At 42.8% G+C, this 27,316-nt stretch overlaps 1 protein-coding gene across 1 annotated transcript; it reads left to right on the top strand.

Moving 5' to 3' along the window:
- The first annotated feature begins 960 nt into the window (after positions 1–960).
- On the top strand, positions 961–23,583 carry SLC35F2 (solute carrier family 35 member F2). Its single transcript, XM_068933435.1, has 8 exons — positions 961–1,094; positions 7,113–7,288; positions 7,822–7,949; positions 13,420–13,579; positions 15,279–15,435; positions 16,215–16,267; positions 16,541–16,695; positions 22,263–23,583. The coding sequence occupies exons 1-8, from the start codon at positions 961–963 to the stop codon at positions 22,479–22,481; spliced, it is 1,182 nt and encodes a 393-aa protein (XP_068789536.1). The 3' UTR covers positions 22,482–23,583.
- Positions 23,584–27,316: the final 3,733 nt, after the last annotated feature.

Here is a 27,316-nt window from a genome sequence, read left to right on the forward strand (position 1 = left end):
GTGTCAGGGAGAAGGCCTGAGCCACGATGCTCTGTGAAGGACAGGCAAGGATAGAGAAGAGCAGTTTCTTGTGGCGGGATGATGGCAGAGCCAGGCCTGCGACACATTTGCACCAAGGCCAGGAGATTGTTTTTCCCTCAGGCAAACGAGCCAAAATTACTGTGACGCATTTGCTGTTGAGGGAGACACCTCTCGGGCTTGACTGCAGCACCTGCCATGCAGACAGAGTAAGTGAGAGTCATAAAAGAGGGGAAAGGAACAGGCAGGCTGTGCCAACTGCCACCGGTTCTGCAGGTGAGCTTCGAGCTGGTTAGGCTGAAACATGGGCAAAGACACGCAGGGCAGGAGAAACCCGTCGGCATGGGAGCTGTTAGCACGAAGATGAGAAACGAAGCCCTTCCACATACACGAGCTCAGGGCTGTGCAGACACGAAGCTGGGAGAAACTAAAAGTAAAGGGTTTAGAGCAACTTTGACTCCCTGAACTGCAGGAGAGCCCGTGCTATTGCGTGGGAAGGGAGAGCGACGAGACGTGAGCTCAGTGCGAGCCCACCGGAGCCGGCCCGGGCAGCGGGAAACCCTCCCGCTTTCCTGTGCTGAGAAACAGGCACGTAGCTGGGCCGCGTTTGCCAGCAGCGCTTCGCTCCCGCCTGCCTGAGAGGCGCGCAGCGCGGCCCAGCACCGCGCCAGCGGCAAGCGCGCCAGAGCGGACGGGCTGGCAGCGCCGCGCCGCGCCGGCCCCCGGCCCGGGCGAGCCGCGCTCCCGCTGCGGGGCGGCCCCCGGCCCGCCACCGAGCGCCGCTCGGCCGCCACCGCTGCGGCTCCTCCTCCACGGCGGGGGGGGGGGGGGGGAGGGCAGGCCGGGCCGGCTCCGCCCGCCCGCCCGCCGCCTCCGCACCTTCGTCCGTCCCTCTCTCGGCCGCCGCGGCGCTCGGCGGGCGCACGCCCGCGGCTCCCCGGCATGGAGGCGGCCGCGGCTCCGGCTCCGGCTGCGGCTCCGGCTGCTGCGCCCGGGGCCGAGGCGCCGCCCGGGGCTGCCGCCGCCGCCGCCCCGCGCCGGCTGCTGGCGCTGCTCCGGGCCAAGCTCTGCACCTGGTGAGTGCCCGGCGCCGGCCGCGCCCCTCCACGTGGAGGCGGGCGGGCCGCGCTGCCCCGCCGCGGGCCCTTCCGCGGGCGGCAGCGCATCCTGCGGCCGGCCAGCGGGCTCGGGGAGAGGGGCGGGCAGCCCCGGCGGAGCAAAACGGCAGGGAAGAAGCCGTCTTTTTGTGTGCCGCGCGGAAGCGGTCAGGAGGCGGCGGGGGGAGCCGCGGCCGCGCCGTCCCTGCCGCTTCCCCGCTGCCGCGGAGCGCTGCCGCGGAGCCCGGCGCGCAGCCCCTGCTGGCGGGCGGGTTGTGCGCGCCCGCGCCGCGGGGAGACCTGCGGGGGGCAAGGGGGCTTCTGCTGGCCAAGGGCTGCGTGGGCGCAGCCGTCTCACGCCTTTTTAAGGGTCACCCCAGCTGCGCGTTGAACTGGCGAGTGGTCTGCTTGACTTCTCCTTTTGCAGGTTTAGGATATAAACGCTCCCTCTTGTTCTCTTTACACAATCCGTAAATGAAGAGCGATTGCACAACCCCCCCAGAGAGTGTACTCGCACGTGCGCACATATGCTTCAGTGTTTTAAATATTTCTCGCTTTAATTTTATTTTTCTGTTTCCTCTCTTGCTGTACCTCTCCTATGAACATTGCAGCAAAGGACAGATGATAAAAAGGGGGAAAAGACAAAGAGGACAAGGTAGCTGAGAGGAAGCTTGGAGTCCAGAAAGGTCAAAATCCGCCCCCAGCTTCCTTGATTCAGCTTATAACTTTAAAATGTCGCAGTTAGCACAAGCATTGGCTAAGCACTAAAAGCTGGGGAAAAAAATCTTAAAAGTTATGAAGCTGTTGCGTACGCTTGCAGATGACTGCGCTCGGGGAGCGTGGCAGTACCTCCTGCTACTTCCAGCTTTTCTTTCAAGACCGGCATTCACTTAGATTCAGTTTACATCTGGGGAAAAAAAAGTCTCCGAAAGGTTTTTTTGCAGCTCCAGGTTTGCTCTTTAGCAACCGCTGCATCAAATACCCTCGACGGACAAGTACGAGGCGGCTCCGCTGCCAGCCTTGCGCGTACAGGCTGGGCTCGGAAGGCTGCGCTGGCCACGCAGAAACTTCTTCCTCCGCATAAGGGCTTTTTTTTTTTTTCTTTTGTGCTTATAGTGACTTCTTAGGTAAAGCTTTTCAACATGACGGGAGTCTGAGATTCAGGCTAAGTTTTTCTCTTCATTCCTGTGCCTGTCAGGAACGCCCCAATCCACAAGACAGGACCTGAATGAACTGTTCAGGAACCTCAGCTCTGCTGGTAGTTTTGCCAGAATGTTGCCAAAGGCCATAACTAAGTAATTCGATTGGTGATATTTGATAGAAAATAAATAGCTCTCACTGCCTTTGGCAGAGCCTCCTCTGAGACACTGAACTGAATTTTGATTTTTTTTTCAAGCAGCTGACGGCTCAGTTGAGGTTATTTCAAAGCTCTCTTACGGGCCTTTTTGGGTCTTACGAAGGCTTAGTGATTGTGTGTAGGAAACCAAATGGATTTTTATTTTATTGGAGTAAAACCTGTAGAAATAAGACTTTCTGAATAAGGCTTCCGTCTGAACCTGCATTTTCTTATAACCGTTCACATGAAGATGTGAGATTATTCAAATTAAATGGTCTCAAAGTTTTTTTTCCATTAGTTCAAGTTAAAATGTGAGTAAACTGTTTACATGAAGAGTGTTGTCCAACTTTACCTGGCGTAAACGATCTTAGTTTTTGAAAAGAAAGCATCAAATTACAGCATTTGTTTTAATGAAAACATCATACTAAAATTATAGGATTTATTTAATGTAACTACCAATAAAATTGCTAAGCGTGGGCTTTTTAGTTTTTCTTTAAAATACATTCAAGGTCTGTATCTGGGAGATTAATCTCTTGGTGTATTTTTTCTGATTCATGTGGATCCAAAAAAGCCAATTTGACTTTCTCATAATGGCAAGAGCTGCACGTTTAATTGGCTTGTTCAGCATCATCTTTAGAGCAATTTGTGCCGGTTTTCCTGTGTTCTAAGCATCCAGAAATGACTCCAAGTTTCACTCATCGCCATAGGTATAGTTAGATAAGATATACCTTCTTAAGGGAGAGGAGGAGTAATTAAACCTGCTAGCCAATTAGCAATCACTAGAAATTACTTATGTATATATATTTATATATGTACTAGCAGGAATTGTAGAACTGAAAGACCATTTCAGACCACTTACTTCAAGTCATCCAAGAGCCCAAAGTGATTTAATCCTTACCACTGCATTAAAAAAAGGGCAGAGAGGACCAAGTTCCGCCATGCAAAAGTTAATTATTAATATATTTAAAAAACAATGATAAATTATTAATAAGAAGATCACAGGAATCAATAGTCACATCAATACTAGAATGACTGGAAAGGCATGTTTTTGAGATTGGAGCCTTTTTCTCTTCAATTTTGTCTTGCAAAATGAAACCAGTAGGATTTATGGATTTTAAAGTGTACTCTGAAATTCTGCAGAGTTTTACAGAGAACACTTCACTTTATGACAAGGACTTTTAATTTGTGCTGTGGAACACACTGAAATAGTAAAGCACTTGAGCTTGCACGTAACGAGGGTAATCTTACTCTGTTCAAACATCCGTCTCGCTGCCTTGAGCACAGTGCACTGCCCTGGGAGCAGCGCGCTGGCAGATCATGGGAGAGAAGATGTTGCTTCATGGTGAGACTTGCACCTAATACTGGTGTCTGTGGGGGTGAGTGCAAGAGGTTGTTAATATGCACACAGAGGAGAAAGTTGTCAGAAACACAGCGTTTTGGGATTGGTAGAAGACATTTTCTGAGGGCGGATTTCTACTCCCAGGGAACAGTGTCTTTATTCAGCTCTTTTGATCGTAACATTTTGAATCTGTTTAGTAGAGAGAGAAAGGGGGAAAAAAAAGCTTGAATTAAAATGGAGAAAAGTAAAGGAGGGAATTAGGTAGGATGAGGACCAGATTTTTGCCTTGTCCGAAGTCTTCAGTACTGTAGAAATAAATACTGTGGCTAGATATACATTAACTAAATAGACACAATTGCTGGTGGAGTAACCACTAAGTAAACAGTTCTGGAGATTCTTAACCTGATTCTTTCCCATATGCAAAAATGCAGTCAGATAATTCTCTAGGAACTTTAAACCGGAGAAGCTTAATTATTATAAAAGCTGCGGATCAGGCTCTATGGAGTTACTTTGCTGCAAGGGGACCATCAGATCTTCCTTGATTTTTTTAATGGACGATGGATGATTGAAGCTGATCAATCAGCTGATCAGGTACGAATGGCAACAGATTTTCTACCCTGTCTCTGGAACATGATAACTATCCAGTTTGCCCAAGTGCTGCGCACCTGGACTCTAGGCCTCTGTTAGAGAGAGGGTCCAACTGATGCAAAGAGCAAAGCTCTCTGAGCAGAGCTGCTCCTTGCACGTCCTGAGAGAAGGTGTGCCAAGACTTGCCTGTGTTCAGCAGGCCAGATTCTCGCAGGGTCATGCAGCCTGTACTTCTCCACATCTCTGTGGCAGCACCAATAAAAGGGGTGAAGGGTGGTTCACATCCGGGAGAGCGGAGCTTCTACCCGAAAAGGCGGCTTTGACCCTTCCTGGTAATTTTTATAAAGGATGCATAGGAACATAGTGATTTGTTGCATGTATAGGGAGCCCCTAAAGACTCATGTGTTGACAAGGACTCTTCATTTTGTGGGCTCCATGGACTTCACAGCTCTGCTGGAATAAAATTGCAGCTGTTTTGCACAATTACACCTCTAATTGGGTTTGATTGCCACCTCCATACCCCAGCTAGTCCAAGCAACAAATTGGCTTTGGCTTACTAAGCTTGCTGAAGGCTCGCTCCTTGTCTCCTGCAGTGAGGGTAAAGAAGAACTATTTTCTGCTAAATTCAAGCAAGGAACGCTTTATTAGATTAATAAAAAGTATGTATGTGTTTTTTTTTTTTAATTCCCGAAACCATATTTTCCCTTGCTATAGTTCACTGTGTTATTTCTGCCTTGACATTTCTACATGTCTTTGCCTGTCTTCCTATCTCCTACAAAGCAGGCAGGGTTCCTCGGGCTGGCAAAGGGAGCGCTAGAAACATTGGTCGTGCTTACCTGCGAGGAATAGTCAGATCTTTGAAATTTTAACTAACCCATGTTACAGTCTTCTCAATAGCCCCTGATGAAGTGGATTCTGTAGATGAACTTGCAAAGTCATTTCTGCACCAATCAGAATGATTATGCAGAATGTGTACGTTAATTCGTTTACGAAACAGTGCAATCAGTTTTTTGGTAAAATGAAAAACATCCAGTATGTCAGAGGTGTGGTAGTTTCCAAACTTCAAAGGTTTTGCTTTTTTTGCAGTAACCATTTCTTCTTATGTATGTGTGTTACCGCACTATTTGCGGTTGAGATCACCCTACAAAGTAGCCAGGGAAACATTGTAGCTGAAGCATGGTCTCTTTCCTCTGTTTACTCTGAAGTTTGCAACGGTAAATATAAGACTGTCCATTCTTTCACCTACCAGAAAGAGTTATTCACACAAGGGTGAATAGGACCTTATAAAATTTTAACATAATATATGAATACTTATAAAATGTATGGGCACTCTTGCTGGGGCGTTCAAGGCAAGCTATAGTAAAATGTGGGACTCGGAATTTGCAGCATGGCTAGAGTTTCCAGGGATTTGCTGCCTTCTCAAAAGGCTGGAAAAAGAAATGTGTTTAGCAGCCTTTTATTTGGGCTTGAGGATATGGTTTCAGTTGGCTCTAGCACCCCAGAAGATGCTCCTCTTGTGGATGGATTTGCCTGGTAACTGGATTGCCCATCATAGTTAGGTGACTTGGTATTTACTACATTAAAGTCATGCACCGTGGAAAAACAGCCAGTGTTACATTCCCCCGCTGTGCCTGAATACAAATGTGCCCTGTCGTTACAGCGAGGAGCTTTGGCACAGTATACATGCAGACTCCTAATGGGATACTTGCTTACCTTGCTCGATGACTTTGAGTAGCAACAAATAAATCAATTATGCAGACAGTTAAATTACCATCAGTAGTCTTCAGAGTAAACAGAGGTGAACCTCTGCAGCCCCATACAGACAGCATGGCATTGAGCCAATCTCACTGGGTAGCCTTTGTGAGTATACAGGCAGAGAGAGGGTTGGCAAATCTGCACAGCTTCGGCAGCAAGAAAAATAGCCAACCAAAAGGTACACAGAAATGTATGCATACTTCTCTGCCTGTCTGGCAACATCTGAAACAGTCCAGAACTGCTTTATATTAGGTGGAGAATTACTACTAAAATAGCATGAGTTTTTTTTTTTTTTTAAGTCTTCGGCTGTGGGTTGGATTTAGAAGGAATGGTAAAAACTAACGTGTTTTTTGGCCAAAGTGTATTCTTAACTCCATCCTTGACTGCAGCAGAATGTGATGGAATATGGCAGAAAAAAACCCAGAGCAGGTATTAATGTTTCTGTATTTCCTTCGCACTGCTCAGCTAAGGGTTTCAGCTCACTTTCAAAGACTTAGGTGTTGCAAGAGGCTGAAGGCTGAAGGCAATTGTGCCTTATCTCCATGTTGCAGATTTCTGTTGACTTGACTGAAGTCAAAAAGGGAGTAGGTGGAGGACAAAGCATGCAACTCAGGCCATGTGTGTCAAAACCTCTCTTGCTGAGAGTAGCTCCTCGCACTGGTTGGAGCTTGCACAGGTAAGCTGCTTGTACATGCTCACATAGGTATTGCAGTCTCTGGTTTTGGTAGTTTGAACTGGCCTGCCCATTTTTACTGGCTGTCATGAGGAAAGAATAGCTCTTCTGTGTAGACCAAACACTGCTTAGCAGTAAAGCAAGTTTTCCTTCTTCCAAATGTGAACACTATGATAAGGAGTATAAAATGAACTGTGTAAAGTGAGTATCAAATGGCCTTTCCCCTGTAAAACTAGGTAATATTTGAAAACCAAAATCCTTGAATGTTTAATTTTAAACTTACTTTGTTGTCTTTTACATTTACAGGTATATTTTGAAAACGATACTTCTGGGCCAGATGCTTTCCTTGTTTATCTGTGGGACTGCTGTTACAAGCCAGTACCTAGCAGAACAATACCAAGTGAATACTCCAATGTTTCAGAGTTTTATCAGCTATTCTTTGCTTCTTCTAGTTTATACAACGATGCTGGCATTTAGGACTGGTATGTAATCTATGGAGTCCCATTTTGTTTTCTTCTACGTTCTCCTCTGGGGTTTTGAAACTAGACAACTTGCTCAGTACTTGTGCAGGCTTTCTAAACTTCCTGCTGAAATTTCTGCCTTGTAATAACACATGGGAATGAACTTCAGAAGTTAAGGGTGCATTTCATTTCATTTCATCTATTTAAAATTTTCTGCTCTTTGATTTCCTTAACCGCCTGTGCTATATTAGGAGAAAATAGTCTTTGCTCTAACAGCATCTGGTAGAGATTTATTTAATATTCCTACTACATCTTATTAATGCATGCTTTAAACAGTCCTCATCTTCTGAATTTTTTTCCTGTGGGGAATTCCATACCTTTCCCCGTTTTTATTGTCTTCTCACAGGCTGCTTTTTGTTTCTACTATATCTCTCTTACGATGGGCTAACCAAAATCCTACGTGTCAATATTGCTTATGCTTCTATAAAGCAATATCCTTGTGCAGCACGTCTTCTGAAAGGAACGTATATTAATTGGTGCTTTTTTCTAAACAGGCGATGACAGCCTTCTGCAAATTCTGAAACAGAGGTGGTGGAAGTATATTTTTTTGGGACTGGCTGATGTTGAAGCTAATTACATGATTGTAAAAGCATACCAATACACAACCCTTACAAGTGTGCAGGTAAGGACCAATCTCCCTTTCTGGATTCTTGCTTTTCTTACAGTTTTGGACTGGTTTCTGAAATGAGATTTCATAGGACAGACATAGAAGCTATGTAAATCTGAAAAAACTTGTCAATGTCTATTTTCTTTTTGCAATACAGAGAAGAGCATTCTGCATCATGAATAACATTTCCAGGAAGCAGAGAAAATTGGCTCGTATTACCCAGCGCTAGCTCTTGAGTTGAACTCTTTAAGTATTTTTGAGAAAAGCACTTCTAAGAGTTTGCTGACAGCTACTTAATTTTTTTTTGATGGTGCAGAATAAAGATTTAGGACCAGATAACACTTACTCAGCCCAGGTTCTTGCTGCTGTCGGCATAGCACATCTCTTGCCTAGCGCTAGAAACTGTGGGAGGCACGGCGAGATGTAAGCCCACGTGCGAGGAAATACTGGAAGTCAGCTGGTGTTTCAGACCGATGCAGCGAGGGGGCCAGGCCTGTGACTTTTAGATGTGGCGCTTCCTTTCTGATCCTCTCTGTAAGAGGGAAGGGAAATCAGCTTGCCAGGCTCCTGAAGTGACAGTAAACAGCAGCATCCTCTGCAATGCCAGTGGTTGGTGCTGTCTCACTGCATCAGGAAAATCTTGCCTTTGTAAATAGCTCCAGTAGTAGAAAGACTATAGCTTTAGTTTCTTTGTCACTGCATGCAGACGTAAGCTGGCTCTACTGCTGGAAGAGTTAGTGTCCTGCTGCTTCCAACTGCTTGCTCCTAAGCTTGCGTGGCCATCTCCCTTGAGCTACAATACTGCAAACTGGAGCTACAGTACCACAAACTGGCTCAGGGAACTGACCAAGGTTAGAGAAAACTCCGTCTTCTGCCGGCAAATTGGTAAGCCGTGTCGGTTCCCTGACTTAGCTCACTGTGTGGGTCCACAGCTGCTTTTGCCAGAGCAGGAGAAGGGACAGTGCAGAAGCAAGAACTGAATATTTCCGTATCTACGCTGGCTTGTGTTCCCTCTTCCTGAGTGTGGATCTGTGGCTTGGTTTCTGGTCCCACTTACTCGAATGGAAGAATAACGTGCATACAGAATTTGCTGTTAGGTGAAAAGGAGTGTTTAGGTATCAAGTGATTCACAAAGTGATAAGGGTTGATATTTAAAATAAGTACCTGAAAAGCAGCAAACTTCTGTGGTCTGGGCTCCCTTCAGAGAACCGCAATGAATTTCCCTTGCACTGTTTAAAGAACAGTAACATATGCCTGATGGATTATCATTGTCACGTTTTCCCAGTTCATACTTACATATTATGGCTCATTAGGCTTTTAATTTACTTATGAGTAATATCTAAGAAATTATACTTTTAACAGTGACATATTTCTGTCTCAAGACCAAGTTAAGCTGATATCTGAAGCTTTGTTTGATCGTATGCTTCACAGCTGAAGAAGACAGGACTGTAGTCCAAATTCTCAGAAAGAACAAAGCTATTCCTGTGACTTCTTCCATAGATATTCAGAAGGAATAGGTACACTTGGTCTTCTTGTCCAGGCATCAGACTCAGGCGTTTGCTGAACCTTCTTCTCACGTGATAACTTTCAGACTGATGCCTCTTTAAGTGTCTATTTGGTATTATGAATTTTGTTGTAACTGGCTGTTGCTGTAAGGTTTCTTGCATATCCCATGAAGTAACCAGTTTGCCACCGCTGTCAGAAATAAAATTCAGGACAAAAAGGCCTGTGATTTGCTCCAGTAAAAGGCAGTTGCTCTCTGCCAGCAGCAAGCAGATCTGCAATTCCATTAGTGTGTAAGAATGGCCATCTTGGCTCAGAGCATCTGGCCTGATATTCTGTCTTCGACAGTGGCTGTAAATGGATGCCCAGGATGCATAACAGCACGGCAGGAGTATATCACACCTTTTCTGAGCATGGTGTGATCACTGTTGAAATGCTGGCTGGCTGGAGCTTCAGCTCCGCCTCATGCTTTTCTTCAAAGAAAAGTTTCCGCTCAGCAAGGAACTTCCATGTATTTTTGCACACGTGCAAAAGAAACAAAAACAATTTTCCTCTAGTTCTCGAATGTTATCATTGCAAGGAAGGGTTCGGGAGATTTTTATAGAGATAACATTGAGATGGCAACTCTCATTTCTCTGCAGATAAAGAAGAAGGTCTCTGGTCCACAGCTGCAGCTCTTTATTGAGCTCTGGTTGAGACAATGCCAGGGGGACTTCTCACTGCGAGACGTATGTTTCGGTCTTAGGACAGGACTTGACTGGGCTGTTTGTTCCCTGTACTGCGTTTCACCACATATTTCATAGCACAAAACAAGCAGTGTGGTTCCACGTTGTTACCCTGTTATTAGGCACAGTTAGCGTTTGCTCGTTGCACCTTTCAGGTGGGGGCGTTTAATGGGCAGCTGTTGACAGAACATCAGTCCATACAAGACTATTAACCACAGCAGGAGAAAAGGGAGCGTGTGCCCCTGGAGCGCAACGGAGGCTGCCCTGTGGGAGCCGTGCAGAGAAGCAAACGGGATGAGCTACTGAGCTTTTTTGCTCTCTAAGCTGTCTGGAGCTGGCAGCTGTGAGCAAACTAATGACCTCTAGCAATCTATGATAATTGCTTAACCATTCATTAAAACATCTGTTAATAATTTACTACCATTAAGGCCTTCCTACAAGCAGGGTGGCTGAAACCTGGTTTGAGTCAAAATGTAAATCAAACGAACAGGTTATCTTTTTTTCCCCCCATGTAAAATGCAAGGCAGAATTGAATGAGATGAGAGTTTGCTGATGCTGTACTGGCACTAGCAATTGGTACCTAGCAGTACTGCCATAAATATCCTAAAGCCTGAGTAAATCTTCTTTTAAATGGTTCCATTGACATAAATTGATTGTGACATTACAGTTGTTTGGTACCTCTTTGATCTTGATCCTACACAGAAGAGAACTCTTTGAACCTAGTAGATGAGGACAAGGCAAGATCCAGTAGTTGGAAATCAGATTTCTTTTGTCTGCAATTGAGGGTAATTGTCCCTTGGAACAGATTACCAGCGTAAATTCTTCATCATCTGGGGCCTGTCTGTCCTGAATGTGAGTCTTCTAACCAGGGTGCTGTAGCTCTACAGTATATTGTTAGTCCAGATGCAGCAATCTCCCATCCACTGTTAATGAAAGAGATTGTGGCTCATTATCTACGAGACCCTTACACCCTAATTACGCTTTTTTTTAAGGGTTTTGTTGTACTCTTTTGGTTTGAAAAACTGCTTGGAGGTTAGAAGGCTACAGGGTAACATCTCAATAAATGGGGAAGTGAAATTTTACTTATTAATAGCGGATGATATGTCTACTGCCAGGGGGATGAACATTTTCCTTTTTTATTTTTGCAGTGTTTCTTAGCTTCAGTGATTACGATTTCACACCAGAGAAATTTTTGTTTAAGACTCAGCACTTTCAAGTGTGTTTCCTTACTCGGAACAAACTGATTGAGACCAAAGGTGGACAAACAGAGTTATGAGAGCTAAATCATGCATTTTGATGAAACAGATAAATGACACTTCTCAGCTGATACTAGAAAAAACAAACACATTTAGGGGAAATATTAAAATGTTTTTAGTCTAGATGAAAGAAAAGAGAGAGAAAGAGGCCTGTGATCAGATAGAAACTCGTAGCATAATACTCTTCCAATAGAGCAAAGCTATATTGAAATACATGGTACCACATATTAGGACTTGTGTAGTTCTGATATCTCCTAAAACAGCCTAGGTAAGTGCCTGTGCTTTTACACAGACTTTGCAAGTGAGGCAAACTGGACACAGTCTGGGGAACACGGACAAATAGATGGAAGGATTAGAGGGCACCATTAGGACTGAACCTGTAGTAACTTCCCTTACTGCTGTCCTGGTGACGCTTAATATGTGTAGTTATGAACAGGTAAAAATAGGCTTATCATGACAGTTTTACAAGTTTGATTAAAGTCCTTGTAAGTGATGAATGAACTAAGAGAAGTAAGCACAGGAGAAAACTGAAAAGTGGTGCATTTAGACAGGCAGAAGTTAGCAGTGAAGTACTGAGGACTATTATCTCGATTGTAACAATTATGCCATGGTCCTGTTGACCTGGCCCTGATACTTCTATAGTGACTTCAAAAGGCCAAGTTTCAAGGGTTGACATTTAAGAGTAATTTGAGAGCAGTCTTTGGAAGGCTGACTATATGTTCCACTGTAGGCTGTTCCCTTATGTATTTTCATGAAACTCTACTGAGGCAGGCCAGAAAATAGGCCTTTTTTTCCCCCAGAAAAATTCAGTTTTATTGAATTAAGTATTAAAACCAGTTATGATTAGCTCAGTGTTCTTTGTGTTATTTGATTATTCTAGAACCTTGTGTCCATTTTTTTACTGCACCCTATTTTTCTTTTATGTATACAGCTGAGACTTGATTTGCTGTAATAAAGGAGAATAGGTAGAACATTTGTGGGTTTAAACAGAAAGGCAAAGATAGTATGGAGATTACATACATAACAGTTTAGCAACGTGCGGAGGTGGGTGATGGAGAAACGGAAGAGAAGCTGATGTCACCTTAGCCGATAAGTCTACTCAGGGCAGTGCCCATAAACATGTCTGAAGTGCTTCTGGATTCAGGCTGTCTTGTGTGTCCTTGCTGCTGTGGCATGGACAAATTACAGGGTAAATTACCCACTTCTGACTAATTTGGAGTCAGCTGTAATAGAGTAGTGGACTGAAAGTGCACTGATGCATTGTGCATGATTTTGTGGGAAGCTGGAACATTGGGAAGGTGACCTTAGGAAAGCTGTTCTCTCCCTCCTGTCTTCCTGCCATCTACTTTGCATGTTTCTTCCATGTACTGGGTTTTTTTTTCAGTAGGACCCATGTGGGGGGAAAGAAAGCCACATACAAAACTTCAGGGTCAGATTATTGTCTCAGTCACTTTATGATGGAGAGTTAGATTAGCTGTATTCTTTAATAGTTCCAGATTTGCACATTGTGTAAACTCAGCCCTAAATTCTAATTACAGTTTTAAAGAGGAGCGAAAGGATGAGCTAGCAGAGAAGCACAGCTGAAATCTGTTAAGAAAGGAAAGACAAAACCTGATGGAAAAAATGAAGTGTCAGTGAACCACCTCCTTGTATTAGTGTCGTGGGGAGCAAGGTGGGCTCCGTGCAACATCCTAGCGCTAGTTCGTGAAGCTGCGCAAATTGATTAGATCCCTCATGAGAAGAGTTTCTAGATCAGTGAGTTTCTAACAGGAGAGAGTGAAGCCCCCCCAACCCGCCCTTCAGTTGCAAAAAGCTTTTCATGGTAAAATGTGGGTCTGACCCTTCTTCTGTTTAAACTAGTCTGTTGGGGTTGTTTTGTGCCTTTCAATAGGCTAACGTCTGACAGCAGTGGAAGGTAAGGTCCCGTATGTTTGCTTTCGGGATAGTGATATGCAGGTTTGGGGTGGTTTTCTAATTAAAATCATTTCTCTGTACACACAGCTGCTGGATTGTTTTGGGATTCCTGTTCTGATGGCTTTATCATGGTTCATTCTCCGGGCAAGATACAAACTGATCCATTTTATTGCCGTTGCTATCTGTTTGCTGGGTGTAGGAACCATGGTGGGCGCAGACATTCTGGCAGGGAGGCAGGACAGTGAAGGTAAGGAAACCTTTCTCACATGGGGGAAATGCAGAGACGTGGTTCCCATGCTGGTCTAACTTTCAAAGGACAAAGAGGAGCAAACGTGAGGGAATGGATATAGTTTTAATTTAAACAGGGAGAGGAGACGATACACTGCTATTTATATCTCCTGGCCAAGAAGATAGTGGCTGAGGAGATGTCGATTTTATAGGGCGCTGTGAAATTGGTTTGCTTATAGATTTGGATTATTTCTTTCATCTTGAAAGAGAAGCACCTGTGTTAAGCTTGAAGTTTGCTGCTGCTTATTAGCCCTGATGAAAGGCCTCAGACCTGATGATAGACCTTTTTCTTGAAAGCTTGCTCGCTTTTACTAATCACATGACGTGGTCTAACAAAAGATGCTACCTCTCCGTGCAAACCGTGTCTTGCTTACACTCTCGGCCTCCTGGCAGCCAGACTTTTTTGATCTGCAATTCCCTGAAGATTTTCCCTGAGCATGAATAGCAAATCAGAAGTTACTTGGTAACAGGCTAACTTCTTTAAGTTATCTTTTGCAGACCCATAAGAAATAGTCTGTGTATCCCCAAGGTCGGTGGGCCACAGCCAGGAAAGCACTGCCCTGGGATGGTAGAGCTGGATGAAGACGTGGGCAGAACGCAGGGACATGCTGGGGCCTCCCAGAGGGAGCCTGGGTGCCTGCACCCAACGGCGCATAGGTTAGGGCTGGCCTCATCTTCTCTTCTCTATGCCAGAAGCCCAAATCAGGCCACATCACGGTGATGTTATTTCGAACCCGAGTGGCTATACGGCGAGGTACACTTCAGCAGGAAGAGGAACGTAGCATTGGCTTCATTGGACAGCATAGGGATAAGCTCGTTTAGCTTTACTGTGGGACGCGTACTGCAGCATGACAAACTGAGGTTTAGCACCAATGCTGAGAGATACAAGTATGTCAGAGTCCTGAGGGAGAAAAATCTTCCCCTGAGATTTTAGGACAGTTGTGGTTTATTCACTGACGTGAGTATCCTTAATATGGCTTTCCCTCGCATTCCAGGCATATCTCCTTCGTGGCTGCCAGCTCACTTAGACAAGGAAATTTTAAATCAATTCAAGGACTTAAACAGCTTGCCTTGCTATTGAGCGGGTGCGTAACAGCATTTTCCTGATGAGTGACTGTGTTACAGGGAGTCCCATTAGCACGATATAAATATATTGCACGATACCTGATACCACACATCTGCAGCACCTGCTTAAGAACTGTTGTAAACGTGAAGCTCAGTCCAGCTCCCACAGAAATCAATACATTGACTTTGGCAAGACTTGAATTAGGCCTTAGTGCCAAAGCAAGAGCGGTGGTCTGAAAGCAGGCTGCACCGCTAACCTGGAATTCCTCTCGAGTTCCCGAAACGCCTGACGGCAGGAGCAGCAGCGAGACCTGGAGCAAACCCAAAAGGAGCGTCTTGGTCAGGATGTGATTTAAATGTGAAGTTTTGCCCATCCCGCGATCTGCAGGGGTGATGCAAGCCGTTAGCAGCGTTAGTGTTCAGGCAGCAAGCAACTGGTCTGCTGTTACTCATACAAGAGATGTTTCCTTTCCCCTTACCCTGAGAGGTGCTAGAAAGATAGAGATGTTTGGGATGAATTTGCTTGTCTTTTTAAGGAAAGTTGAAAAGTGTTTGCAGCATCACCCTTATTGTGGATTAATATTTCTGTACAGGAAGTGACGTGGTGATTGGAGATGTCTTAGTTCTTCTTGGTGCTTCTTTGTATGCCATTTCTAATGTGAGTGAGGAATACATTGTGAAAAATCTGAGCAGAGTGGAGTTTCTAGGAATGGTGGGCTTGTTTGGGACTATTATCAGCGGTCTACAGCTGTAAGGATCTAATATTTATTTTAAAATTAATTAAGAATATTCTGTGGATGATTACTTGTGTACCATGAAATGACATTGTTATTATTAAATTAATTCTTTGCTAACTCTGCATTTGGCTTGTATGGGAGTCCTTTCATTTGAATTCTATTTTTGTTGCTGCGCAGCATCCATTTTATACCTTTTTTATTTGTTCTGCCTTATAACAGCAATTCTAAAGCTCAAATCCAGCAAATTGAATACTTGCCTGTGTTTTTGATTTTATTGACCCTCACAAGGGCACTTAGTAGGCTGAAGATTGTTCGCAGGAATGTGTTTCTTAACGGGCTTTTCTCTGTGGAAAGGTTTTGGACATAATCATTAGCAAGATAACTTCCATATTAAACTTAAGCTTAAAATGAAGCATGTATACTCTTACAAATAACCATGTTAGAGGCCACATGCACTTAAGTCTATCTAAAGAATTTTATGTTTCTCATTTCTCATCATTATAGTTAATCATTTCCTCAAATGATAGTTCAAATAGAACTGAATCTCTGAACAATGAAAAAGCCTGGAAAGAAGGCATAAGAATTAAATAAAAGTGCTCTTGACTTTCCAGCACTTGAATTCTCAAGTCTTTTTTTCATGCTTGTTAGACATTGGAGTTATTATTTAATAAAAATTCAAACAAAAATTTCAGGGATTATAAATCAAAATCTTTCTTATATATTCTAGTAATTACATTATCTGTCTGAATACTTTTTTTTTTTTACTATATGATATCTTTTCTTTAACTCTAGAGCCATTGTGGAACATAAGGACATAATGAAAATTCAATGGAACTGGAAGATTGGTATGTTTATGACAAAATGAGATGTGTTTTTGCCAAACACTGGAAAAACTGATAATCATTTAGACCTAGAATGGTGTTTTTTTTCCACTTTCTTCTGTATATTAAATAACAACGTTCATGTTACATTGTCACAAATGAATGTATTTTCTGCAAACTCTGCAACTTAGTAAAGAGATAAGATGTGCAGGATGCCTGGTTTAGAACATCTGAGGAATATCAATCTTTAAAACCATTGTTTAGTGCCTTTACACTAAAATATCATCTTTTTTACAGCATTACTGTTCGCAGTATTTGCCCTGTGTATGTTTGGACTGTATAGCTTCATGCCAGTAGTGATTAAAGTTACTAGTGCAACCTCAGTCAACTTGGGCATTCTGACTGCAGATCTCTACAGTCTTTTCTTTGGACTTTTCCTGTTTTTCTATAAGGTAAGTAACTTCATTCATTCATTATAGTTTTGGTTAAATTCTAACTCCAAAACTATTAAAACATCATAATGTTCTTATTAGCCCCTCAAAACTGTTTTCAGTTTTAAATTTGTACAGCTTGTATCATTCATCACTGTCAGATGTCAATTAGAAGGACATACTTAATTAATTACATAGCATTGCATCATTAGGTAGTTAGTGATTGTAAAACAAGTCCATCTTTCCTGGAATAAGTTAGAGTTAACATTAGAGACAGTAAATAATTTACTGGGGATTGAAATGATAGATTCTTCTTTTAATCCCTATTTGGAACTCCATAGAGTTTGTATATGTTAGATTTGGTTCATCTCTCCCTTACAAACAGGGGGTTTGAATCCAGCTGTCCTGAAATGATTTTGCTGTCTGAGGGAGTAGTGGCTTGATTTGATTTTCAGAAATTAATATTTTATTTTACAGATTTAATTTGTTTATCACAAATGTCTTGGGAGAAGAATCAAGCTCTCAGTACTGCTTCTGGGAGAAACGAAAGGAACTGAAAAAAATGCAGATAAATATATTATTCTGTATGGTCTGCAAGAGGCAGTTATTTTGATTACTCTCTAAAGTCTTTTCTGAGGTATCTATTGAAGCTAAATGACAGTGCTAAAAAGAGTTCATTCAGACCTACCCTTTTCATCCAGAATCATTTGTGGGAACCGAGCTCATTGTAGCAATTGGAGTAATTGAGTTGTGTAATGACTGGAAGGGCTTAGTGAGAAGCTCGTGAACTTTGCTTAAGATGCTTAATTTGTATTATTCCATGTGATTGCTTTCTCTTCAGCATTATGGAAAGCCAGAAGCTTTTATGTCAGCTTTGTTTCTGAAAGTGAAGGCCAATTTATTTTAGGATCCAATTTTGGGCTGGATTTTCCTTTGCTAGATAGTCCTAGCTATTAACTTTCCTCTCCGTTTTTGGTTCTAAAATTTACTCCAAGCTACCACTCCAAACTACAAAGCGTCTATTAAGAAATGAATATAGGAAACCATAGTTACATTATAAAAATTAAAAAAGTCATTTCTCAGTCCCTTCCAGTAACTCATTTTAGCACCAGCTAGCTCAAATTTTAACTCAAGAAGTGATTAGACAGCTGTATCTGTAACAGTTAATATGAAGAAATAGGCAAGAGCTTTGGAAGGGTTATAGACAAACTTATAATCTGTAGGATTTAAACTTATTTTGGGGAGAGATTTTCCTGGGAGCAGATCATTCCATAATTACTGACTGCAAGGTGTTTTGGTAGCAAAAAGGAAAAATAAGTTAGGGAAGATTTTGGGCCTGCATTATGAAAGAATTTCAGCTTTATATTAAAATATGAGTGACTAAAAAGACCCAGTGAGAAGTGAGAGAAATGGCTAAATGACTTTGATGCAAGTTAATTTAATTCTTTTATTTGAATCTTCACATGACAAGATGGAATGAGGGGTATTTGAAAGTATTGTATGTTTTTCATGGGAGACAGAGGGGATAATGAACTACCACACTAAATATTCAAGAGAAGGCTCTCTGGAGGAGGACAGCTCTCCTAGCATGAACTTGCACCTGCAGTTAGAAACAATCAAGTAACAAAAAAGGGAGCAATAATAATGCAACATCTGTAGTAATCAGGATCTGAGATAACTTAGGAACCAAGAACTCAAGAGAGCCTGAGTCTTGCAGGGCTTCTAGTACTACACTTAGCAGTAAAAAATATTGCCAAGTTACCATATAGTTTCTTTCCTTCTTGGGCAAAAACACCAGGCAGGGCATTTCCTGGATTAGAAAGTGTGCTGGATGCAGGAATCTGCAAACAAAAATGCAAGGATTCGCTCTCTACTCTTCTTCAGTGAGGAAAGATTTACCCATTACCAACTGGTATTTCACAGTAAGCCACTCAAGGCTTGGCTAGGCTGCAGAGTGGAAGGAGCTGAGCTGCGGAGAGCTCTGAGTTGCTATTTGAGCCTGCTCTGAAACAAAAGCAGCACAAACACGTCGTGGTGCTGCAGAGGTTGGGCCCGGGCACGCACGAGCTCTTAGCTTGAGTGCAGTATCTTGTTAATGCATTCAGCTTCACAGTCCCAAATGAGTCTGCTTAAGGTGAAATGTGAATTTGGCATAACTGCCTCAATGAACTTCTTTTCTTCTTTTACTCTGTAGCTGATCTTTGCTATGCTCGCTCCTGGGGAGCTCATATTTAGATGACTGGTGTGAAGAAATATTACATTCCTGTTTTGACAAGGTGCTGCAAGTCCTTAGTTGCCACTGGAGTTGGTAAAATCTTGGGTTCCTAGCCCTTTAGGATGCTTCAGAACGCAAGTTCAACTCATAACTTCATTTGTCCTTATGTGCTGGTTCAGCTATACAAAAACTGTGGGACGTGATGGCACGTGTGCAAGAATAACTAAGAGGAAGAACCCCTCAAGGCATCTTAAAAAAAGGGTCTTCAAGTGTTTCTGTTGCATAAACTCCTAGGGAAAGAATATACTGCAAATACAGACACTAGATGCAGTTACAGTCAGCCTGTCATATTTAAAGTGGTCTTTAGACTTGTTATTGAGTAAAGGGATGTAAGCTGCACAGGTATGACTAAAATCAATGTCTGAAGCAATCAAGTTGCTGCAACATTTGAAACTGAATAAAACTGAGGCAAAGACCACGGCGGCTCCCATGCCTCCTCCTTCCAAAGGACGTAGGCCTGTTTGAGCAGCATGGTTGAGGTATACATGCGTCAATAGCCACTAGCACATAAGCAAGCCTTGTACTGAAGCTACATCGCAACATTTTTGTTGCCTTATCTTGATGACTGTGTCTCTAGTCACAGATGAATTAATTCTGAGAAACCTCTGCCTAACTCCAGAACAAGACAGATTTGTCTCTCTGGACTGATAAGAAAACAGTTTAGTACTACTCTGACTCTGAAATAATGGTGAAGGGAAGCACTCTGGTATTTGAAAGGAAGACATTTTAATGTGATATCATCTGCATGTGTATTGTGATTTCCATAAGCGTATATATAAATATGCTTATAATGCATATGCTCACACACCACTGATATTCTTAATGCATAAATGGATGTCTTAAAACTGATCAACTAAATGTTTAGGGGTAGGAGGATCTCCCCATTCTCCTTCAAAATAAGGCTAAACAATCTAAAAAATGCATGTTCCCAAACTTTTGTCCACATACAGGACAGGAAGAATTAATCAGCCAGTCTGGTCCTTGTTCAAAATCCTGTTTTATTCAATGACTTCAGGTTATGTCTTAACCATGAGGCTTCAGCAGTTGTGCTCTCTAATCTGCCCTTTCTCGTACACCAGGTAGTTTTTCTGCCTAGAAGCGTGACTGGAACAGGGCAGGCCAACTAGTGTAACCTCTAGGTCAGACACTTGTCTTGGTAGCAGACGTAGACAGTGTAAACTTCTAAACTTGGGGGGGGGCCTCGGTCTTGTGACTATATCTTACAGTAGTGAACTGAGCAGGGCTACGGACCATTCTCATCCTTATGGCTAAACCCTCTTGCCCTCTAAAGCAAAGGGCTGCATCCAAGCTCTGTGTTGTCCTTGGCTTATGCTAACTTCCAAATGGTGTCTGGAATTGTCTGGGGAAGTGCAGGTCAGAAGTGTGCCAGAGATGCAGCTAGCAGCTGAACTGGCCTGGCCTAGTGCCTGTGGCCTGGCGCTGCGCACGGTACTAGTAGGGACATTGCCTGCGTCTCCTGCTTCCTGGCTTGGTGATTTAAGTGTGACGATATTCTGTAAAAGATGGGTGTGATAAACGGCTCTTCTTCCAGTGCCTAAGTTTTAAAAGAAAACAGGGAGTCTTCCTGGGTTATGTGAAAGAAAAAAGGCATTTTCCCTTGAGAAGATTGATACTCTTGGTTGGAGGCTTCAACAAAGCATCCGTGATGCTGGAATCAGAGCTCCAGGGGAGCAGGATATCAGAGACATGACTCTGCTTAACATCTCCCTATAGATCCACTCAGCTCTAGACTTTGAGATCAGCATCAGGGAGTCCTATGACCTTGTGCGCACTGTTAGAGCGTATCTAGGGGTTATTCTAACTGTTCAGACTTGCCTACCAGCCACATTTACTTGCATACAAACACATGCTCAGTCATGTCCTTATTTTGCGCTCTGGAGAACTTGTGCAGGTGCCTTGGTACAAACACAAGCTCTGGCCATTTGACGAGACTGGATCTGTCATGGGTAAGACCACTGACGCTGCTGCCACCTCCATCAGGAGGTTTTCAGAGCTTGGCCCTTCCCGAACACAGAGTGAATGCCTTTGAGTCCAAGCCATCTCTAAGGTAGCAGCCAGCAAGGGGAAGAGAGACAGCTGGTGCGTTTCAGCCTGCTCTTCATCTTGCGTGGTGCCTTCCAAGGGGTCGATGTGCTTGCTAAGCCAAGTGACTACCTGCTGGGAATTGCAATGCCTTAACTGCAGATGCCTCAGTCTTTTTTGGATCAGAGTCCTGTGGCTTTCCAGCTCCTGCCTTTCATTTCATCTAGCTCTGCTGCTTAGTAAGCTAGAACAGATTTTTCAAGCAAGTCTAACGAAGCTCAGGGGGTTTTGGGTATATTTTGGAATTTCTCAGGCTCTGTTGAAAATCTTGACCATGACCCAGCCTTCCTGGGAAAAAATACTACTTCCACTGAAGTCCAGAACTTTATACCATCCTGACAAGAGGATGTAAGATATGCTATGTCCATCATCCTGCTGTTTAAGTCAGTGTGGTTTGGCAAAGACAATAAAGAAGATTTTAGCAAACCTCCTGAAAAACTGTTCCTGTCTGTGTATGACTGAAGTACTTTGTATTACTAAATCTGGTGTTAAGAAGTAAACATTTATTTTTCTATTAAAATAGCTGACTATTGCCAGTTGTTAGAATTTCAATAGTTAAGGGCATGATAGTGAATCAAATGCCTGATGTACCTCAGCAGTTCATATTCTTACCTCATACCTCTCTAACTGTTCGCTTTCAGTAAGGAGCACAAATGCCTATCTTGTACAAGGCTCCCTGGTCTCCCTCTCTTCAGGAACTTGCTATGTCTGGAGAGCAAACAGGTTTTTGCCCAGTAATAGCATTTATCTAGCCTTGCAAATAGTTAAAAGTTGTTCAGAGAGCCAGCCACTCTGGTGACTTGCGGTAGGATGGAGAGATTCTTCTCTTACCAGGACCTGAAATATATGGCTGTGTTAAAACAAAGTTCTCTTAGGGATACAGTGTTTCAGCATACATTTCAGTTATATAAATGGCTATCCTTTACCATCAGCACATTTGTTTTATCCCTTAAGATTCTTGTGTGTAGACCTAAGAAAATAGCCTGTACAAGAGTGTTGAGGATGAGATACAGATAAACAGTAAGCAGCTTTATCAGTGCATGGAGCTCTTGGATTTTGGTTTTCAGGCCTGAATATAGATCATGGTGATAATCCTTATTAAAATATTTTTTTAAAAGGAAGCGTAGCTTTCAAATTCTTATACAAGGCAACATTTGTATGTTTTTTCCGTCAGACAAGACTTAACACATTTTATTCTTTCCTCTGACAGTTTTCAGGTCTTTATATCCTGTCCTTCATTGTCATCATGGTGGGCTTCATCTTATATTGCTCCACTCCAACTCGGACTGCAGAACCCACCGCTTTGCCACAGCCTGTCAGCGCTGGCTTGGACAACGCTGCGCTAAAGATTGAGGAAAATGACAGTGAAACTCCTGCTGGAACGGTGCAGTTCACAAGAGGAGAAACTGTAGTGGTCAGCACCAATTAAAAAAAAATGGCAGCATTTCAAAATAGAGCTTCTTTACTGCCAAAAGTTCCCTCAAATATTAATCTGGAGAATTGTTCTGTTGCCAGCGTGGTGCACTGATTTTAATGCACTGGATAGACTTTTAATGCCAGATTCTCAATCAGTGAAACTATTGATTTACCCTGGCAGAAAATCTGGCCGTTAGAAGAAGACAGAGGAGTATTTGTGTTGGGTCTCTGGGAAGCGAGAGACTGTTATTTTTAAATGTTTGATTAACTTAACAGCAAATGCTTCAGGGAAAACTAAGCCAAAGCATGCTCTCAGGTCACTAGCTGGAGCAAATACCTTTTACGTTGCATTAGGGACCTAAATCTGCAAGATGCTGTCTGAGTGCTTCGTTGTTGTTGCCACGCGTCAGTGCTGGGAAGCCACTCAGCTTCTCACCAGATCTGGTTCTGCAAGCCATGTCACATACATACACCTTTCAAGTGCCGATGGACTTTATTCCTCCATTGGAGGCATTTGCTTCTTACATTCCACCCCGATGGCCATCTGTTCCGATCGCTGCAGTCTTTGTTGCAGCTGGGGCTGCTACAGAGAACAAGTAGTTTATTTTCACTTTTGTTAGTAGTGGAAGTTCGAGTATGTATTTTCGTAATCTCTGCTTCATCTCAGTAGCCTGTTGTTTGGTGCATTCCCACTAGGTGGAGGAGACAAAGTCAAGCCCCTCGTCTGTCCATTAAGAATTGGATATATTTTTTTTCTGGATGAGACAGCAGAAGGGTTTCAACTGCTATTCACTGCTCAGTGAAATTGTCCTTGAAATGGGACATGTTTCTGCAGAAAGATTTTAATAAAATTGGCATTTCTTAAAAAAAATAGAAAAGTCTTAGCTAATCCTCATAACAACAATAATGACAGTCTCCAAAATGTTAAGTGCTTTCACTAGATTAATTGGCAGTTTTCCTTCCCCCCACTTTCATACTTAAAGTAAATGATTAAGATTGATGTGGCTGCAGTTTTAACATCAGTAAAACCATTCCTGGATCTTTTTTTTTTCTGGTACAAGTCTTCATGTTTCAGTTGTATGAAGTGACACTGAATAAAATTTTCAATAGCTGAAGAGTTGGCTCTTTCTTTGTTTATTGTTTAAGCTAGAATTTCTTTTATTACTCAATGTTAGTTTATGGATTTTACTGAACAAATGATTCTTTTAGTCACTGAATTTTGCTGTAAGGAGTAAACCTGAAATTTTCTGAAGATACTGGTGATCATATGGCAACAACTAGTTTTGTGCACTTCTGTTGCTAAGTTATGCAGCCAAAACAATTAGGCAAAAATCTTGCCTGATTTTAGTGAGAGATAGCAGAATAAATATGCAGCAGGTACTAAAGCAGTTTACATTGTCTTTTCACTGAGCAGTTCATGCCCAGAAGAGTAAAGAGGTGCTGATGTTTTGTAAAAAGCACTTGGGCCCAATTACCTTCTGCTTTACTACTTGAATTAGATTCAGGACACAAATTAAAACACCTAAATTGAGACTTTTATACAGCTAGAGCTGAAGAGGCAGCTGGAGACCAGGGAGAGTAGGGAAGGTCATCTCTGATGGCACTAGGTGCCTACAAGAGAGCATCCGGATTCTCCATTGACCTTACAGAGAGCTTAGACAGCCAGATCATCATAGCAGCACCTGCATTTAGTTACCTAATTTTAAATGCTACAACCTGGAGTTAAATCCCACCCACCATTACCCGTGTCATTACTTACTGCAGCGTGTAACAGTGCAGTAAGAAAGCAAACAGCAGCCAAAATGAGCCAAATGAGCCAATGAGGGTCTGTGTGAATGGTCCTGAACACTGAACCTATTGATGCAGTGTGAGATTCAGCTCCTAAATACTTCTGTTTTGTGTATGAAACTTGTTGAGGTCCTGCCTAAAGTGCATCTCTCTGTGGGGCATGGTTCAGTTGCCTAAACATAGCTGTTTAGTATGAACTGAAATAACCCTGATGAGTCTGTGGCATCCATAGGGCAGATATGACCCAGGATCTACGGGAGATCTATGAACTGGAGCAGTAAGTGGAGGCCAGATGAGACACCCTGGAACATCTGAAACAGCTCTATGTGCTTACGGTTGAGCCACTGAGTCACTTCCCTAATGACTGTGGGGGGCCATATGTGATTACTTTAGATCCTTAATCTTTATACAGCTACAGCTGGATGAAATGAATCCCACGTGAAACTTGTGGCCCAGCCTAAAGCATTTACTTTGTGTGATCGCTGGGTGGCATTTCAGTATCTCTATGACGTTTGCTAAAACAGCTGTGCATATCCAATGGAGAGGGATGTGCTTCAGTGTGCCTGTGCGTCCTGCGTGCCGCGCAGCAGGAAGGGACGTTTAGACAACCAGCGCCGGGCTGTTTGAGAAGGATACTCATGGCCACATGGCAGGAAGGATGTTAGGGATGATTTTGCAGCTACCTATAGAGAGCTTTCAAGAGCTCTTAACTAACTCAGGAGCATTTTTTAGTGAGATTTCCATATGAGAAGTAGAAATCACGTTTCCCTGTTTGGGATGTTTTTGACTCAACTTACCAGTCTTTTTTGCATTGCTCACCAAATGGAGGGTGAGGTTACTCTCGCTAATGTAAAATGACTGATTATTAAAATGGCGGAGTGCATGCTGGAAAGCATAAGGAGAATTTATGAGCTTTCTTACTCCAAAAAATAAAAGTACACCTGGTTGAAATGTTAATCTGCTGTATTGCTTTTACTGGACAATAATTTTATTAAACTAGATAACCATTAGCTGTTGCATAGTTATTTGGAGCAGAATCTGCTACAGCCGTCCACACTTGGGGAATGGCAGCTATCCTACCTGATGAACCTGAATTAAAGTGAGGATTAAATCTTGATTACGTATTAAGAAATAGTGTATTCTTGACAAAAGTGTCTTCTGAGAATTTCTAGGTATATTAATTAGGAGTTAATTTTTAAGGGATCTTTAAAGGAAATGGAATACCCCACTCAAATCTCTTTGTTGCAGGGGATCATTGCAGAAATGCTTCACCAAAGGCCTTGTGTTGTTTAAACATATCAGCAGCTTGTGCTCAGGCTACGTTTATAGCACGTTAACTCTTCATCACAGCAGAATCAGGGGGAAATGCATACATTTGATTACTGGAATTTGGATTACTTTAAATTCATACTGCAAGCACAAAAATGGTTTAATTAGATGGTTATCTCATACTGTCTCTACTATACGACAAAGATAATGGTTGTGGGATAGTAGCATGTGCTGTTTTTAAACTTGGTATTATTTCCAGATTTGTATTCATTTTAATTTTGATTTTGATACTCTATGCCCTCCCATGTATAATACTCCATTTGGGAGTTGGTGTTTTATTTTCTCTAGATTACTGGTATGATCAGTAGTAACTAAATGTAAGTTTTGTCTGAAAGTGCATAGACGCGTGTATTGACTCAGACTTTGGCTAGTCTTCAAAATGCAGTACCAGCTTGTGGAGTGGTGGGAAGGTATAAGAAGTAACTAGCCTTATACTATACAGAGACCAATTAAATTGTATAAATTACATTTGTGTAAATACATGAGATTACAAGCACAGTTCATCAACTATGGATTTGTTGTTCCAAGGATTTTAAAATATGAATATAATAGCAGATCATAATCTGATTCAAATGAGAGTGATGTAGAATCAGCGTGCTGGTGTGGGGGCCGTGAAGCAGCAGTAGATGTATGGTTATGGCAATTCTCCGTCACTTCCTCTGGGTCTCGGTAGTTCCTTGGCTGGTTATATTCTGAACTGAAATCTTCCAAACTCTGTCAATCATGTCTTCAGTGTTTGCTGTCTCTTTGAACTGCTACCTTGTTTCCAGTTCATTAAAAAATCAAGCATTTGCCAATCATACTGATCACATACAAGTGATTAACTAGCATCTTGCTGCCTTTTTTCTGCTTTGTTCCTGCATTTGTTTGAGGTGTGTTCAAAAATTTCCCTTGCTGTGGGATGGGAGTGGTACCTGCTCTTTCACGTGCTCACTCCTCCTTTCTCTCAGGACACAGTAAAATGATCCTCATGTAGAAAATGTGAAATAAAAGCCCTGTTCCCCTTAATAATTAGGGTTAACCTTTAGGTGACCCTTAACCCTGGGTTCACTATCCAGCTGTTTCATAGGTACGGGCTGAGAGTTCATTTCGTACAGCTCATGGTCAAGGAATTTTCTTGCCATGCTGCTAGTAGCTGACACTGGCATATGAATTAATGCCATGAGGAATGTCTGGAAAGTCTTTAATGCTTTCAGCAAGGAAAAGATTGATTATTTTGTTAATCATTTTGCCAGCGACCCCAGGTCACTGATGTCCCTATCCTCCAAGGCTCTCATCTTACTCCTCGCAAGCCTGCTTGGGTGCTGGGGGCTCCCTGGGAGCGCAAGCCCTTCACGCAGGAGAGTGGCCAGCCCCAACTCCACAGGTCTCCCCTCCTGACTTCTTCCCCTTCTTCACCCTGCTTTCTCTCTCCTGTCCCTGAGTAGGAGCTGCATGGGTGAAGAAGAGCTAAAGCAGAGGGGCTCTGCTTCACAAACAGGTGCCACAGCACAGTTCGAGTGGATCAGGATGAGAAAGTGTGCTACAGACGGGGAAGGCAGATCCCACTCTGTAGCCCTTGTGACGGTGTCCCTCAAGGATAGCCTCGCACATGAGAGGGAAATGGAGATTTCCGAAGACAAAGAAAGTAATTAAACTTGCTCCATTTCCCATGGGAAGCCTATAACAGAGAGCAGGCGCTTGAACCTGCCCTTGTAATGCCTGAAGCACCAGCTGCTCTTCCCTTTTAGC

Source organism: Struthio camelus, chromosome 1 (assembly GCF_040807025.1).
Source record: "Struthio camelus isolate bStrCam1 chromosome 1, bStrCam1.hap1, whole genome shotgun sequence".
Classification (NCBI taxonomy): Eukaryota; Metazoa; Chordata; class Aves; order Struthioniformes; family Struthionidae; genus Struthio; species Struthio camelus.

What these genes read in the sequence shown, in the direction of transcription:
- SLC35F2 (XM_068933435.1), top strand. Translation starts at nt 961, where the DNA reads ATGGAGGCGGCCGCGGCTCCGGCTCCGGCTGCGGCTCCGGCTGCTGCG. An exon ending in CAACCCTTACAAGTGTGCAG is followed by an intron (nt 7,950 to 13,419) that starts GTAAGGACCAAT and finishes CTGTACACACAG; the next exon opens with CTGCTGGATTGTTTTGGGAT. An exon ending in AGGGAGGCAGGACAGTGAAG is followed by an intron (nt 13,580 to 15,278) that starts GTAAGGAAACCT and finishes ATTTCTGTACAG; the next exon opens with GAAGTGACGTGGTGATTGGA.